At 35.7% G+C, this 13,860-nt stretch overlaps 1 protein-coding gene across 1 annotated transcript; it reads right to left on the bottom strand.

Annotated features, from left to right (window-relative positions):
- Window positions 1-9,902: 9,902 nt before the first annotated feature.
- Window positions 9,903-13,636, bottom strand: LOC131164890 (pentatricopeptide repeat-containing protein At3g24000, mitochondrial). Its single transcript, XM_058122424.1, has one exon. The coding sequence runs from the start codon at window positions 13,138-13,140 to the stop codon at window positions 10,327-10,329; it is 2,814 nt and encodes a 937-aa protein (XP_057978407.1). The 5' UTR covers window positions 13,141-13,636; the 3' UTR covers window positions 9,903-10,326.
- Between the last annotated feature and the right edge of the window lie 224 nt (window positions 13,637-13,860).

Raw genomic sequence — 13,860 nt, 5'->3', positions numbered from 1 at the left:
TGGGCGTGACTGGTTTTTGGAAGAGGATGAAGATGACCGGAGATGGTGGGCTGACGGCGGAGCTGGGGGGTGACGCCGGAGAGAGCGGAGCTAAGGACTTCAAGAGAGAATGAGAGAATGAAAGAGGGCAAAACAAAACGATGGAGGCTGTTTGTCAGGGCTCGGGACCAAGAAGAAGAATAAGAGGAAGAGAAGAAGAAAGAAGGTTTTCTTTTTTTCTTTTTTTTTTGGCTCGGTTGCGATGCTCTCCCCTGTGCGCTTGGCCTCTCCCCCTTCTTATAAAAAAGAAAAATTTGAAAAACAAACCCTAAAAAAAAAATTCCTTTTTCAGTTTTTGGTATTTTTCTTTTTTTGGAAATAATATATACTACTATTATGGTTATAAGGAAATAATAATAATAATAATAATAATAATAATAATAATAATAATAATAATAATAATAATAATAATAATAGCAAAATAGTAATAACAAAAATACATAAATAAATAATAATAGTATAAAAAATAATAATGATAGCAAAATAATAATAATAGTAATAACAAATAAATAAATAAATAAATAAATAATAATATAAAAATAATAATAATGATAGTAAAATAATAATAATAAATACTAAAAGTGTTAAAAATAATAATAACAAAAATAAATAATGATAATAATAATAATAATAATAATAACGGGATAAATAAATAATAGTAATAATAATAATGATAATAAAGGTAAAAATACTAATAATAATAATAAATAAATAATAAATAATAATAATAATAATAGTAATAATATTATTCCTAAAGATAAAAGTACTAATAATAATAATAATAATAATAATAATAATTAAAAATAATATTAATAATAATGAAAATAATAATAATAATAATAATAATAATAATAATAAGACTAATTAATAATAATAATAACAATAATATGGATAAATGAAATAATAATAATAAAATAATAATAATAATAATAATAATAATAGTAATAAATATATTGGGTCAGGGTAAAAATGGGGTGTCTACAGTAGGGACACATGTTAACCAGATCTCTAAATCTCTCTCGGCTTGTATGAAATGTCTCATCCGCTCTTTGCATGAAATGACTAATCTGTTCCTGCAAAAATTGATTTCTCTATAAGTTAACAAATTTATGCAAAAATTCATACTCCATATCATTCTAATTAAATATAGAGTTAGGCCTTAAAGAATTAAACCACATCTTCTCTTTATCCTTCCAAGAGAAAGGAAATAAATGAAATTTAGTAAATTCATCAGTTCCGGCTCTAGCAATAAAAGTAGTGTTGTAGGCCAACTCAAAGTCCGTCAAGTGCTGGTAAGGACACTCAGAATCCATCATGTGGAATTGAGGTATTCACTAACATCATTCCATGTGTTAGCTTTGGTGTATTCCCAAGAGGGAGGGTGAATTAGAATTTTAAACTTTTCTCCTAAGTTAAGTCAAAAGTCAATATGATTTGGTAACCTAGGGTCTTTCTATATACACAAACCCAAATGCGCAAATAATATGCGAAAATTAAATCATGCGCATCATTCACACAATAACATACATGTGCAGTAAATATAAAGTGTGGAAATATAAACAGACACACTATATGTTATCGGGGTTCGGCCAACTTTGCCTACGTCCCCTCCTTTAGCTCGCAAGCCCAAGGATTTCACTAATGGCACACTTAACAGGTAGAGCTGCACCTAATACAATCAGGTCAATTAGCACAGGATTGACCTTAACCTTTACAAACTCTCCTTGCGGGGGTGGAGAAGGCCCTATGTCAAATTAACAGGGCTGAACCCAACCTGATCCTTCCGGGCTAGATCAAACCCCCTCAAGTCATGCCTGGAAATACAATAGTATTTTTCACAAAGTGACCGGTACAGTGATTATGCTTTTCAAGTAAAGCAGATATGTACCCAATACGCACAGTATAATCAATCAACAGCATATCACCAATGTAGGAAATGTAAGCTCAGTGATGTGTATTTTTGTGCAAGCCACACTCAACAAGATATGATCGCTAATATTCTCAAAAGTGTTCTAATCAAGCTATTTCTTTTAAACTAAATATATCAAATCTCAATACTAGATTAGGGTTTCAAAGATGCTGCAAATAATAATCAAACCAACTCAAAAATATTTTCCTCAATAAAATAGGCACAAGAATTGTTTGAAAAATTATAGCTTGTAAAATCCTTTGCACACAAAAATATAGCTATAGGAATCTTGTAATGACAATGCAAAGATCCTTAAGCTAATAAGTTTTTCCCAACACTAGATTTATCAAAGAAAATTTGTCGGAAAACTTATGCTTAACTCTTGATATCAAAATCAATTAATAAACAATACAAATGAGAGTTATAAGCAATATGGAATCATGTATAAACACTTTAAGCACTCTCACTACACTTGGTTAATCAATAAAATCAAAGTTGTAGAGTGTATGGAGGTAGTATGAGTAAAAAGGGTTTAGAAAATTTGAGAGAGTTTTTAGCTTAATCCTATTTGCTAATCCACACTTAATCTTGGCAAATGAACCCCTATATATAGAAAAGGGTAAATTATGACAGTTGGGGGACACACAAGGTATTCTTAAATTTGTTTAGAAAGGTTTAGCAAATGTTTACTTGATTTTAACCCCAATAAGAAATAATTTTACCCGCGAGATTCGGGTGGTTGAACCGAAGTTCAATTGCCCGAATAAACTCATCTTGAAAAAGCCATTTTAAACAGTTCGGTCACCCGTGTGAAGGTTCAGTAGCCCGAACAAAAGTCAGTAGAATTTTGTACGATAGTTCGGGTGCTCGGCTCATAGTTCGGTTAATTGAACTAGGCACTTCAGTCACCCGACCCCTCTTTTGAACATAAACATTCGGTCATCCGAGTAGTTGAAAAGTGCTCTGATAAGCGTTCGGGTGCCCGAGGAAGATACGTTCAAAATAGGTTCGGGTGCCCGAATACCAAGTCAACATGTTGACTGGTTCAATCGCTAGAGCCACTTTACACAGCATGGGTTCGGTCAAACCCTCACATCTTTTCCCATTGAGTTCATTTTAGCCTTATTTTGATTCCCTTGATTATAATAAGTGAGGTAGGGGACTTTGTGCACTAAGTGTTGGGACCTAGGGTCTTTTCAAGTATGCCCAAAAACCTGGCGTTGGTCAACCGAAGGGTGCCCTAAAGTCATTCAGTCTCTATGGTTAAACTACGATCTTTTTGAGAGCTTACAAATACCTACATGCATGACATGCAGAGAATATTACAAACCGTTTCTCCTAATTACTATTACAGACCCTCATTGAATTAAAATGAATTACAACATGAAAGAAGTCTTCAGGATCTTTAGACTTTGAGTCTTCATGTGACATTAGTTGATCTGTTAATTAAATACCTGCACACAAACTCGAAAGTCATCAAATACCAAGAGTATTTGTCATTATCAAAACTAAGTGTGACCTATAAGGTCAACACCATGCTTAATCATGAAATTATGTGCATCATCAGATAACGCAATGCAAGATGGTGTAGTGGTTCGTGTAGGCTGCAAAAAATCCATGAGAGTGCGTGGTGCAGGTGCAGCCATAATTTCTTCAAAACTCTTTTTTTTCTTTTTTTCTTTTTTTCCCCTTTTCATGATAAAAATCAAAATGAAGGAAAATCCACTAGTTTGAAACTAAATCTAACATTCCCCGGTAATTGCGCCAAAAACTTGACTCACTCTAAAAATAAGTAGCACAAAGGCTATTCTAAGTATAGGAGTTATGTCATGTAATAATTAGACCAGAGGGGCAGATCGTTTTCTCAAGGAATGCAGATCGGTTTCAAAATCATGTAAACAGAAAGAGGAAAATGAGAAAATAGTTTACTGAACATAGTTCATATTCGATTTTTGGGGTTTTTGGAGAATTTGTGATGGGATTAAAATGATGCAAATGAAAATAAACTAAACCTAACACTGGCTCTACTAAAAATGAACTTAATTGAGTAAGGTCTTAAACATAAATAAACCTAACACTAACATAAACAAAAATACCCAATCCACTAATCCACTCAACTAAATACTAAAATGAGGAACAAAAAGTAAATAAACAATAAGGAATTCTTCAACAATGAAATAGTCTAAACACACTAATTAACTTAAACCAACATTTAATTCCAACACCAACTTTAAATAAAAACAACTAATCTCAACAATAAAAGTAACTCAAATAAAAATAAATGTTTCAATAATGGCTAAAAAAAATAAACTCAACTATGAAATTAACCTAAGAAAACATTAAGTTTAAGCAAAGCTAGAGAGAGAGAGTGAGTGAGAGGGAGAGAGAGAGAGAGAGAGAGAGAGAGAGAGAGGAGAGAGAGAGAGAGAGAGAGAGAGCTTAAAAAAATCTCTTCCACAATGAAATAAACTAGTGCACCAACTAACTTAAACAAACATTTAAACTCAACATTAACTCTAAATAAAATAATTCAATGTAATAATTATTTGAAACTGAATATTAAAACATGTATTGAAATGACAAAATGAAAATAAATAATGATAAAATAATTAACAAAAGATACTAGAGAGAGAGAGAGAGAGAGAGAGAGAGAGAGAGAGAGAGAGAGAGACCTAACAATAACTTTAAATATGAATAATCAATGCAATAATCAACTCAAACTAAACATTAAAATATCTATTGAAATGACAATGAAGTAAAATACAAGTAAACTAAACTAATTAATTAAAGAGAGAGAGAGAGAGAGAGATGGAATGGTCGTGTGGTATAGAGAGGAAGAGAGGTCATGTTGCTTACGGCTACCAAGGGAGAGCCTTTCTGTGTAGCGTCTCACCTCTCCCCCCCCCCCCCCCCCCGAAAAAAAGAAAAATAAGACTCTCCTTTAAACCCCTAAAAAGCTACTTCCAAACCCCAAGCCTCACCTTTTTAATTAATGCCCTCCTCTCCCTTCATTAAATTCCCTTGACAACCTTTTTTTCTTTCAACCATCGCATACCTGATACCCTCAAAGTTCACTTCCCAACGTTCAAATTTCCAACGCATGCAATAGCCCCTCGGCTAGCTTCTTCACGTGTTCTTGTCAAGCCCATATTCACCTTTATTGGCAGCCTACGAACCAGCTCACACACACACCTTCTTTGTTGTTGCTGCCCGAGGCCTAACGCATGCCTCCTTCTTCACGTGGCCCATGTACGAGGTCTTCTCACGTTCACACATGCATGGCCAATGCACGCTTGCATTAGCCTCTCCTCTTCACACGGTTTCCTTCATTTAATGGCCTAGCTTGCATTTGATGCTCACGGTTTGATGCATGGCCCCAACTTACGTACAGCCCATTAAAAGCATGCTTCTTCACATGCATGGCCTCTCTTGGACTCCAGTGCACAGCTCTCTTCACTTGACATGGCCCGGTCTCTACTTTGAATGCTTGTACACGGCCCACGTAATATGCTTGGCTACCAATTTCATTGTATGTTCCATGCATGGCTTCATTAATGCATGGCAGCTTTCGCTCCTCTCAATGTTGCATGCATAACCCGAGACATTAAATGCATGGCCTTTCCAAATTTTTGAAAATTATCCAGCGATAATTAAACATGAATATTCGTAAATTTGCTAAAAAATAGGATAATTATCTTAATGTTATCTAATGAGCTCAATGATTAAAATATTGGACATAATTAAGTATTTAATTAAAATGGTAACACTTGATGCATTTAAATACTTAATTACGCAACTTTGATGTGTAATCACGAGGGAACAAAAGAGAGATGTAGGGTGCAGCCATGAGGGCAAACCATCGACGGTTTAGTGTGTAATCGTCGACAGTTTTAGGCAATGACAGCAAGGTATTCTTCTCAACTTCAAACCATCGATGGTTTGGCCTAAACCATCGATGGTTTCACTCGTTGACGTTACATATTTTCAAATCTGAGATCAGTAGATTGGGCTAATCGAAGGGATTTCCTCCGAAGGATTACTACAGAAGTGTTTTAGATAAACTATATGTCTTTTGTACACATTAGATCATTATATAATCATTATTATGTAACCCTAGAAGGGATTAAGCTTGGTGTAAGCTTCAAAGGCTTGTAAGCTTCATTGTTCATAATGAAAATAGCCGCTGCTCTTATGGACATAGGCAAATGACCAAACCACGTAAATTCTTGTGTTTTGATTGTTGCTTTCATTGATTCTCATTGTTGAGTGATTGCTAGGTTCATATAGTCCATCATCGAGTGCTTGCTTGCTTGTTTCATTGATTGTTCATGAGATTTCACGTGACAGCCTTCCGCTGTACACACTCAGCGCTGACAATTGGTTTACGAGGACTAATTGTGAAGAACAACAATCAATATCAGACCCGGGTGATTGTTGGTGTGTTGCACAACACAAACAAATGAGAAATGTAAGGGAATTTGAGTTTTTTGTTTATTATGGCTAAATCCATAAAGTAGATTGCCTATATATCCGTAAAATAGGAATAAAACCATATGTAATTTGAATACCATTTTGAAAAACAACTTTGAAAAGCAATCATTTGGATGATCAATTTTCAAATTCATTTTTGAAAGACACTTTAAATCCTTATCATATCTTGAAACCTTCATTAAAAAACATTATATTCTTGATTAAGAAATAAGACTTCCAATAGACTCTCTATAAAATAGGGATTGAAAACAAGTCTGTATATTTGAAAAATCATTTTTCCACCCTTAAGTTGCTTCACATATGATCATTTTGAAATGATTTTCATTTGTAAAAACTTTGAAATATTGTAGACTTTTGGAATGAGAACCACAAACCTAACTTGAAATCCCCATTTGAAAACTTGGAGAACACCCAAAAGTCGCATCATAGGTCTATGACTCCAAGGTTCTGTGAAAGCACTTAATGAAAACCTTAGAATGCTTTGAGGTAATCATAAGTAATCACCTATAATCTCATGAAAATTTAATTTTTTTTATGAAAAAAATCACAAAAACATTTGCAACTTCATCATAAAGATACAATGATATACACTTAGGAAAGTATAAGAATTCCAAGTAAGGCGAAATCCTAGAGAAAAATGTGAAAAAAGTACAAAATTTGCACCTCTCGAGATTTGGCAATTGACCGCCTATTGAAAATTCAAAGGGTCGGTTGACAACTTGTAGCGTCAACAACTACTTTTCAAAACTGTGCATACTAGTTGACTACTTGCATGGTTCGTTGATTGTTTACATAGAAAATGCATAATTTCGTGCCATTTCAGGCACTTTCTTTGTGCATACTTATATATGTCTTAAAGAAGAATGAAAGTACTACAAAACTACATATAAAGCATTATAAAAACATAAGAGAAATGAAAGAGATCACATACAAATCTTAGAAATGTTTCTAACGATCAAGGTGTGTCATTCGTCAAAAACATTGGAGGAAGGGTTAGGTACTCTCCTTTGAATATTATCCTACTCTATATGATAACTAAAGACCTCTCCATGAAGGATTTATTCCCCAATACCCTCTTGAACGATGCGAAGGATTGAAGTAACCTTCTATTTTTATCTAAACAAATCCTTTCTTTTGAATCTCTCTTTTCACAAAAATCCTCACCTTGCCCTTAGTTGGACATGCCCTAAAATCTTCCAAAGAGGGTCCTTTTATAGATCTATAGTGGAGTGGAGGAAAAACCCTTTTTAAATTTTAATTTCAAATTTCAAATTCAAAAATAATTACTAATAACTACCAACCATTAACTATCATGATCCACAAATGACACATTTTGCACTCTATTATGTCAAAAATGTTGATTTACCTTTTACCCACCATCTCAAGCTAATGATAATGAGCAGCCGAAGGCAACAAAAACCTATGAGATATACAAATCTGCATACAACAATCAGACAGAAGGAAAGAAAAAAGATGAGGGAAAAAAATCAAATAATAATCATATTAAGTGAATAGTGATGGAATCCAAAAGCGATTTCTCCCGGCGTGTCCCTTCCGAGCTCGATCTCTGGCCCCTCATGGACTCCATCATCATCACAGTTTGGAATTTTTTATCCCCAGACATCTGCCTCCGAATGAAGTACTGACTGAAATTTTGGCAATGGTAATGCATGAGTGGAGCACTGGGGGCGGCAGCTACCTGGAACTTGAGTGGGACGTCTGCATTGTGCAAAAGAAGCCACTGTGCGGTACATCCCACAGAACAAGTGAGCGAGGATGGCTGCAGCGGCATGCTGGTGCAACGAGAGCTTCTGACTTTGCTTCTGTGGTGACACATCAAACAGACAATTTGATTTTTCGCATCATCACCTTTAATTGCTATATATTTTATACCAACATTCCTAGGAAATTTCATGCACTAGGCAAACCCCAACTCATTCACTTATTACCACTGCAAGGGTTGGTTGGTGAGATGCGAGTTCTCTAGCTCTTGCTACTAAAACATTTAGATTATGTTTGGTTGGACCAGTATACAATTAATTGATACTATTCAAAAAAGAAATAATAAATCATAGGATAATGCGAAAGTTGCATGGATAATCTTATAAATTATTGTATTCCATGTCATTTCTATTTCATTTTAATCTTATTCCAATCTGTGAACCAAATATAACTTTAGGATTTGTCTATAAGAATGTTTTTCTTCTTTTTTTTTAATTTTTTTTAAATAATTATAAAAATACCACCATTTTTAAGATTTCAATATCGATTTTATTAGAATTTTTTTAAATATATATATAATTATTTTTAAAATTCTTCTTTCAAATATTTAGAAAAAAAAAATAATAAGATGGCACTTTTTATATCATTCAAAATTTTGAAGTCAAAAATAAAAGTTATTCTTCATAATGAAACATGTCTTATGACAGATAAAGGGATTCATCAAAGTTGATCTTCTCCGTCCCCCATGTAAAAATCATCTCGTCGATCTTTCAGTTTGTGTCAACACCTGCTGGATTGGTCTTCCGAAAATGGGACAATCACTTCCACATCATGCATGCATTTACTTTATCAAATTTTATAGATAATGCTACACAAGAAATAGGGAACATTGACAAAACATGAATCAACGTCTAGTATATCCCAAATGGAAAATAAATAAACAACGCACTATCAGTAGTTTCACATCTGAAGAGACTCCTTCCAACATTCAGCTCCTTTACTTTGGGGTTTGGATATGACACCTTTATCATTGAGAGGAATGTCCATAAGTCAAGTCCATAAGTGAAGCAGTAAAAAATAGAGCATATTTAATGGTAAAGTAATTTTTTATGACTAAATAATCACCTATTGGAGTTCAAAGAAGTAGCCCCTTCGCATAAAAACAAAGATGAAACTGTTTACTGTGAAGTTTCTTCTCTTATCCTTGCAAAGTGAAGAACCTTGTAGCCCAAAAATGCCCTTAATGTATTTAACTATGTACACAACATTCTGAACAAAATTAATCAACATATTTTGTGTCTGTCTAAATAAAGCAGCTTCTTAATTAAGAATCGAAATTTGAATACATTCTTAAATGGATGTTATTACATGGTAGACAATGAGAAATTGGATAATTTAGAGATATTATAACGGCTTTTTTTAATTTTTTTTTCTTTAAGATTGTAATAAAATAAACTAGCCCCCTTTTTTTAATTAAAAAAAAAAAAAACATGTATGCCATCTCATGTGCTTACTTATTCAGTCTAATAATTTTTCTGTCGTTTTTAACCATATGTTTTTGTAAGGCCAGTCCCTAGTTGCACGAGATATCTATAAATGATGTTGTAGCCAGAATCGAAACCTATAAATTGAAATTGTTAGTAATATTAATCAACAATGAAAAATTTGAAGTGTTTTATTAGAAAACATATAGGCATGTCACATGCATTGCAGAGATTATAATAGTTAGCAAACGCAAAACTAAGCATCACCAGCACAGCCGCTGTCCACTTCATTCATAAAAAACATCCAACAAGATCCCTCATTGTTTTTCCAGGTAACAAAATCCCAAAATTAAAAGGAGAAATGAATCACTAAAACGTGACAGACTTTAAAAGACCATCAAGATCATGATGTAGACTGAAGGAAAAAATTGTTATTGTCATAATGGTAGCTTGACAAGAAATCAGTCGAATTTCATGTCCACGATTTCAATTAAACGAATGGAGGGATCTATAAAGAAACCGAAGCCCCTGGCTACTACAAATAAATGAGAAAGAATAACTGACCTTGTAATCCACAACCACGGATGGGTGCTCTATGCTTCAATTCTATAACTATAATTAACAGAGTCAATCTTCGGCCCTAAATTCATTACCCTCAACACAGCCATTTCAGCAGTTTTACTACCAGTAATCACCACAAGAACATTTTCCATCCTTAAAATGGTGAAACCGATAAGGGTCCCTTAATATGATCTCCCGCCCAACTAATTTACTGACAAACTTGTAAACAGAATGGCAATCACCACAGACACGAAGATTCTTAAAAATTTTAACAGTTAAACCTTCTGGAGTATTGATCAGCCCAAATGCAAGGGCGAGTCTCTCGCTGTGGTTCCAAAGGTTGTACTCTTTTTGCTCTTCATCTGTGTCATGCAATGCAAAGCTTGTATCAGGGGCATAACCTGCTTCTCTAATCTTCTTCATAAGTTCTTCTAGCTTTGAATATATCTGCTTGAATTGTGGGTTGGACTGATCTCCCATGCCAAATGTAGTCACCTTGTTTTTCAACTTGACCCAACTGCATGCAGGTTTTTTCTTTACTTTGATTGAATGCATTTGCCGTCTGACATTCTCTACTTCCTCCCATCTCCCAGTAGCAGCACAGACATTTGAATAAAGAACGTAAGCTGAGTCATCTGATGGATCCAATTTGACAAGATGTTTGGCTGCTTTCTTCCCAAGCTCCAGATTACCATGGATTCTGGACGCTGCCAACAAGCTTCGCCAGACAAGATCATTTGGTGGGACAGGCATTTCTTTGATAAAACTTTCAGCTTCATATAGTCTTCCTGCTCGTCCAAGAAGATCGATTATGCATACACAATGCTCTATCCCATGAGGTACCCCAAACTTTTTAGTCATTGAAGCAAAGTGTGCAAGACCCTCATCCACTAGACCCCCATGATTGCATGCAGATAAAAGAGAAACAAAAGTCACATGGTCAGGTTGAGACCCAAGTTTTAGCATTTCCTGGAAAGCTTCCCTAGCTTTTTCAAAATGCCCATGCCTGGCAAAAGATGATATCAATATATTCCATGATAATCGAGACCGCTTAGGAACTGGAGGAAGTATATTCAGCACATCATTGATTTCCCCACATTTTCCATACATATCCATCGCAGCATTTGTTACATAGATATCATAGTTAAATCCAAGCTTAATTACCAAACTGTGAAGTTGTTTGCCTTCCTCCAGAATAGCCAATTTAGCAGTAGCTGCAAAGCCCCCAGAGAAACTGAATTGATCTAACTCTGCCCCAGTGTTTTGCATCTCTGCAAAAAGTTTTAAAGCCTCTTCCCCACTACCTTGATGAGCATTTGCAGCAATCATAACATTCCATGTGACAGAGGTTTTATCATCTAATCCATCAAATATGTATTTACTTGAATTGAGATCATGACACTTAGCATACATAGAGATAAGGGAACTCTTTACATAATCATCGAATTCGAATCCTGTCTGCACTGTATAAGCATGAACAGGCATTCCTATTTTCAGCAGATCCTCTGGATCTAAGCAAGCCCCCAAAACATTTACTATAGTAATGTAGTTCGCATGTATGTTTTCTTCTCTCATCAATTTAAAAGCTTGTACTGCTTTATCTGGTTTTTCATTCTCAGCATGACCTCCAATAAGTGCATTCCAAGTAACTGTGTCTCGAACAGGCATTGTTTGGGATACCCGTTTGGCTTCTCCCATCATGCCAAACTTCCCATACATGGTAAGTAGTGTGTTTCCGATAATCAAATTGTTGTGGAGGCCAGAAAGGATGACAAATGCATGGATAATCTTGCCTTCAGTAATAAATTCAGGGTTTGAACATGCAGCCAACGCACTTGCAAAAGTGACATGGTTCATCATTATTTTCTTCTCGAACAGTTCAGCCAAAAGTTTTAGGGCGTCCAAACACTTACCATCTCTAGCATAGCATGCCATCATGGAATTCCATGAGATTAAATCCATATCTGGCATTTCTCGAAACAACAACTCAGCATCTTTCAATCTTCCAGATTCTGAATACATAGTAAGAAGATTATTGCAAACACAAATATTCGAATCTAATCCCAGTTTAACAGCAAGGCCCTGAAGTCCCCTGCCCCACTTCACATTATCTACAGTGCTGCAAACAGATAACAAACTCGAAAGTGTGGTAGCATTTAATTCACCATCCACAGAACGCATCCAATGAAAACAATCGAGTGATTCCTTGCAAAGATCATTATGTGCATATGCAGAAATCATTGAATTCCATGAAACTGTATCCCGTTCAATCATGTGATGAAAAACATAGCAAGCCTCTCTCACACAAGCAAAACTTCCGAACATTGACACAAGAGAGTTTGCCACCGAAACATTAGCCACAAGTCCAGATTTTAAAACTTGTCCGAGTAGTTGACTGCCCAAGCATTCATCATCACCCATCACACAAGAACGAATTATGGTAGCAAATGTGTTTTGATTACAAATAATCCCTTCACGTCTCATTCGTTGATATATATTGAAAACTTTCTCTGGATCCCCATTGTTTATATAACCAACCATCAATGACGTCCAAGAGACTACGTTTCGGTCAGGCATCTCCTCAAAGAATTTCGTGGCCTGGGAAGCAAAACCGTATGTGCCATAAAAATGCAAAAGAGAAGTTCCCACAAATACATCGCATAGTAAACCCATTTTAAGAACAAAACAATGGATTTGAAGTCCCTCGTTGACCATATATTCCGACCTGTTGCATGCAGTTATCAAACTCGCAGCGACAAACCCACTTACCTCAACTTCTCTGTCCCGCATTTGGCTAAACAATCCAAGTGCTTCTCCATAAAGACCCACTCGGACATAGCCGGACATCATGGTATTCCAAGAAGCTTCATTCCTGTGAGACATTTCGTCGAATACATAATGCGCGCGATCTATTCTGCCCAGTTTCGAATACATGCTTATCAATGTATTTGCGTGGAATATACTGAGATGGGTAGAACCCTTTATGCAAAGCGCGTGCAATGCTTTCCCGGCAATCTCGCTGGTGATTTCTGAGAAACCCTTTTGAAGGAAATTCTGGAATTCGGAATTCGGGTGGTTCCAAAGGGCTTGAAAGCCATGGGTTTCCCATAGGCATGGGAGTGAGGATGGTCGTTGTGTCTTCAAGTGGCTTTGGAGAGAGAGAGCGGTGGAAGCAGTAGTGAAGGAATGGGATTCAAATTTGAGAGCTGAGAGCTTCTTACAGCACCTAGCCAGCTCTAGTTGTTTTTGCTGTTTGGGAGGGAATTATATTAAGGATTTGTGCATCGAGCGCTTTAACGTTAATAGCAAAGAAAGATTTTTAAAAGCAGCCTCCCCTTGGGTCAAGTGTAGCTACGCTAGTGCCACCGGGCATAAAAGCTCACGTGGTAAGAACGGAGTCCGAATGACCGCCTGCAACGGTAGAACGTAAGTTCGAACCCTACTAGCTGAGTGTATATTCGCAATTTACATCCCATCCCGATGGAGGGCACTGATGGTGTGGACGTGAAATTAGTTTGGAAAGCCTAGTCGACGCTCTCAAGATGTGCTCAGTTGACGCCCTTGAGGTGTGCCTAGGTTCCCAGGACACCCAACGTTATCAAAAAAAAATGTATAGCTAAGCTAGCACGAGTACACGCGATAAATTGAACAACA

Source organism: Malania oleifera, chromosome 9 (assembly GCF_029873635.1).
Source record: "Malania oleifera isolate guangnan ecotype guangnan chromosome 9, ASM2987363v1, whole genome shotgun sequence".
Lineage (NCBI taxonomy): Eukaryota > Viridiplantae > Streptophyta > Magnoliopsida > Santalales > Ximeniaceae > Malania > Malania oleifera.
The sequence above is the reverse complement of the archived record's forward strand: the minus strand, read 5'-3'. Positions and strand labels throughout refer to the sequence as shown.

Coding starts and splice junctions, on each gene's coding strand:
- LOC131164890 (XM_058122424.1), bottom strand. CDS start 13,140: ATGTATTCGAAACTGGGCAGAATAGATCGCGCGCATTATGTATTCGAC.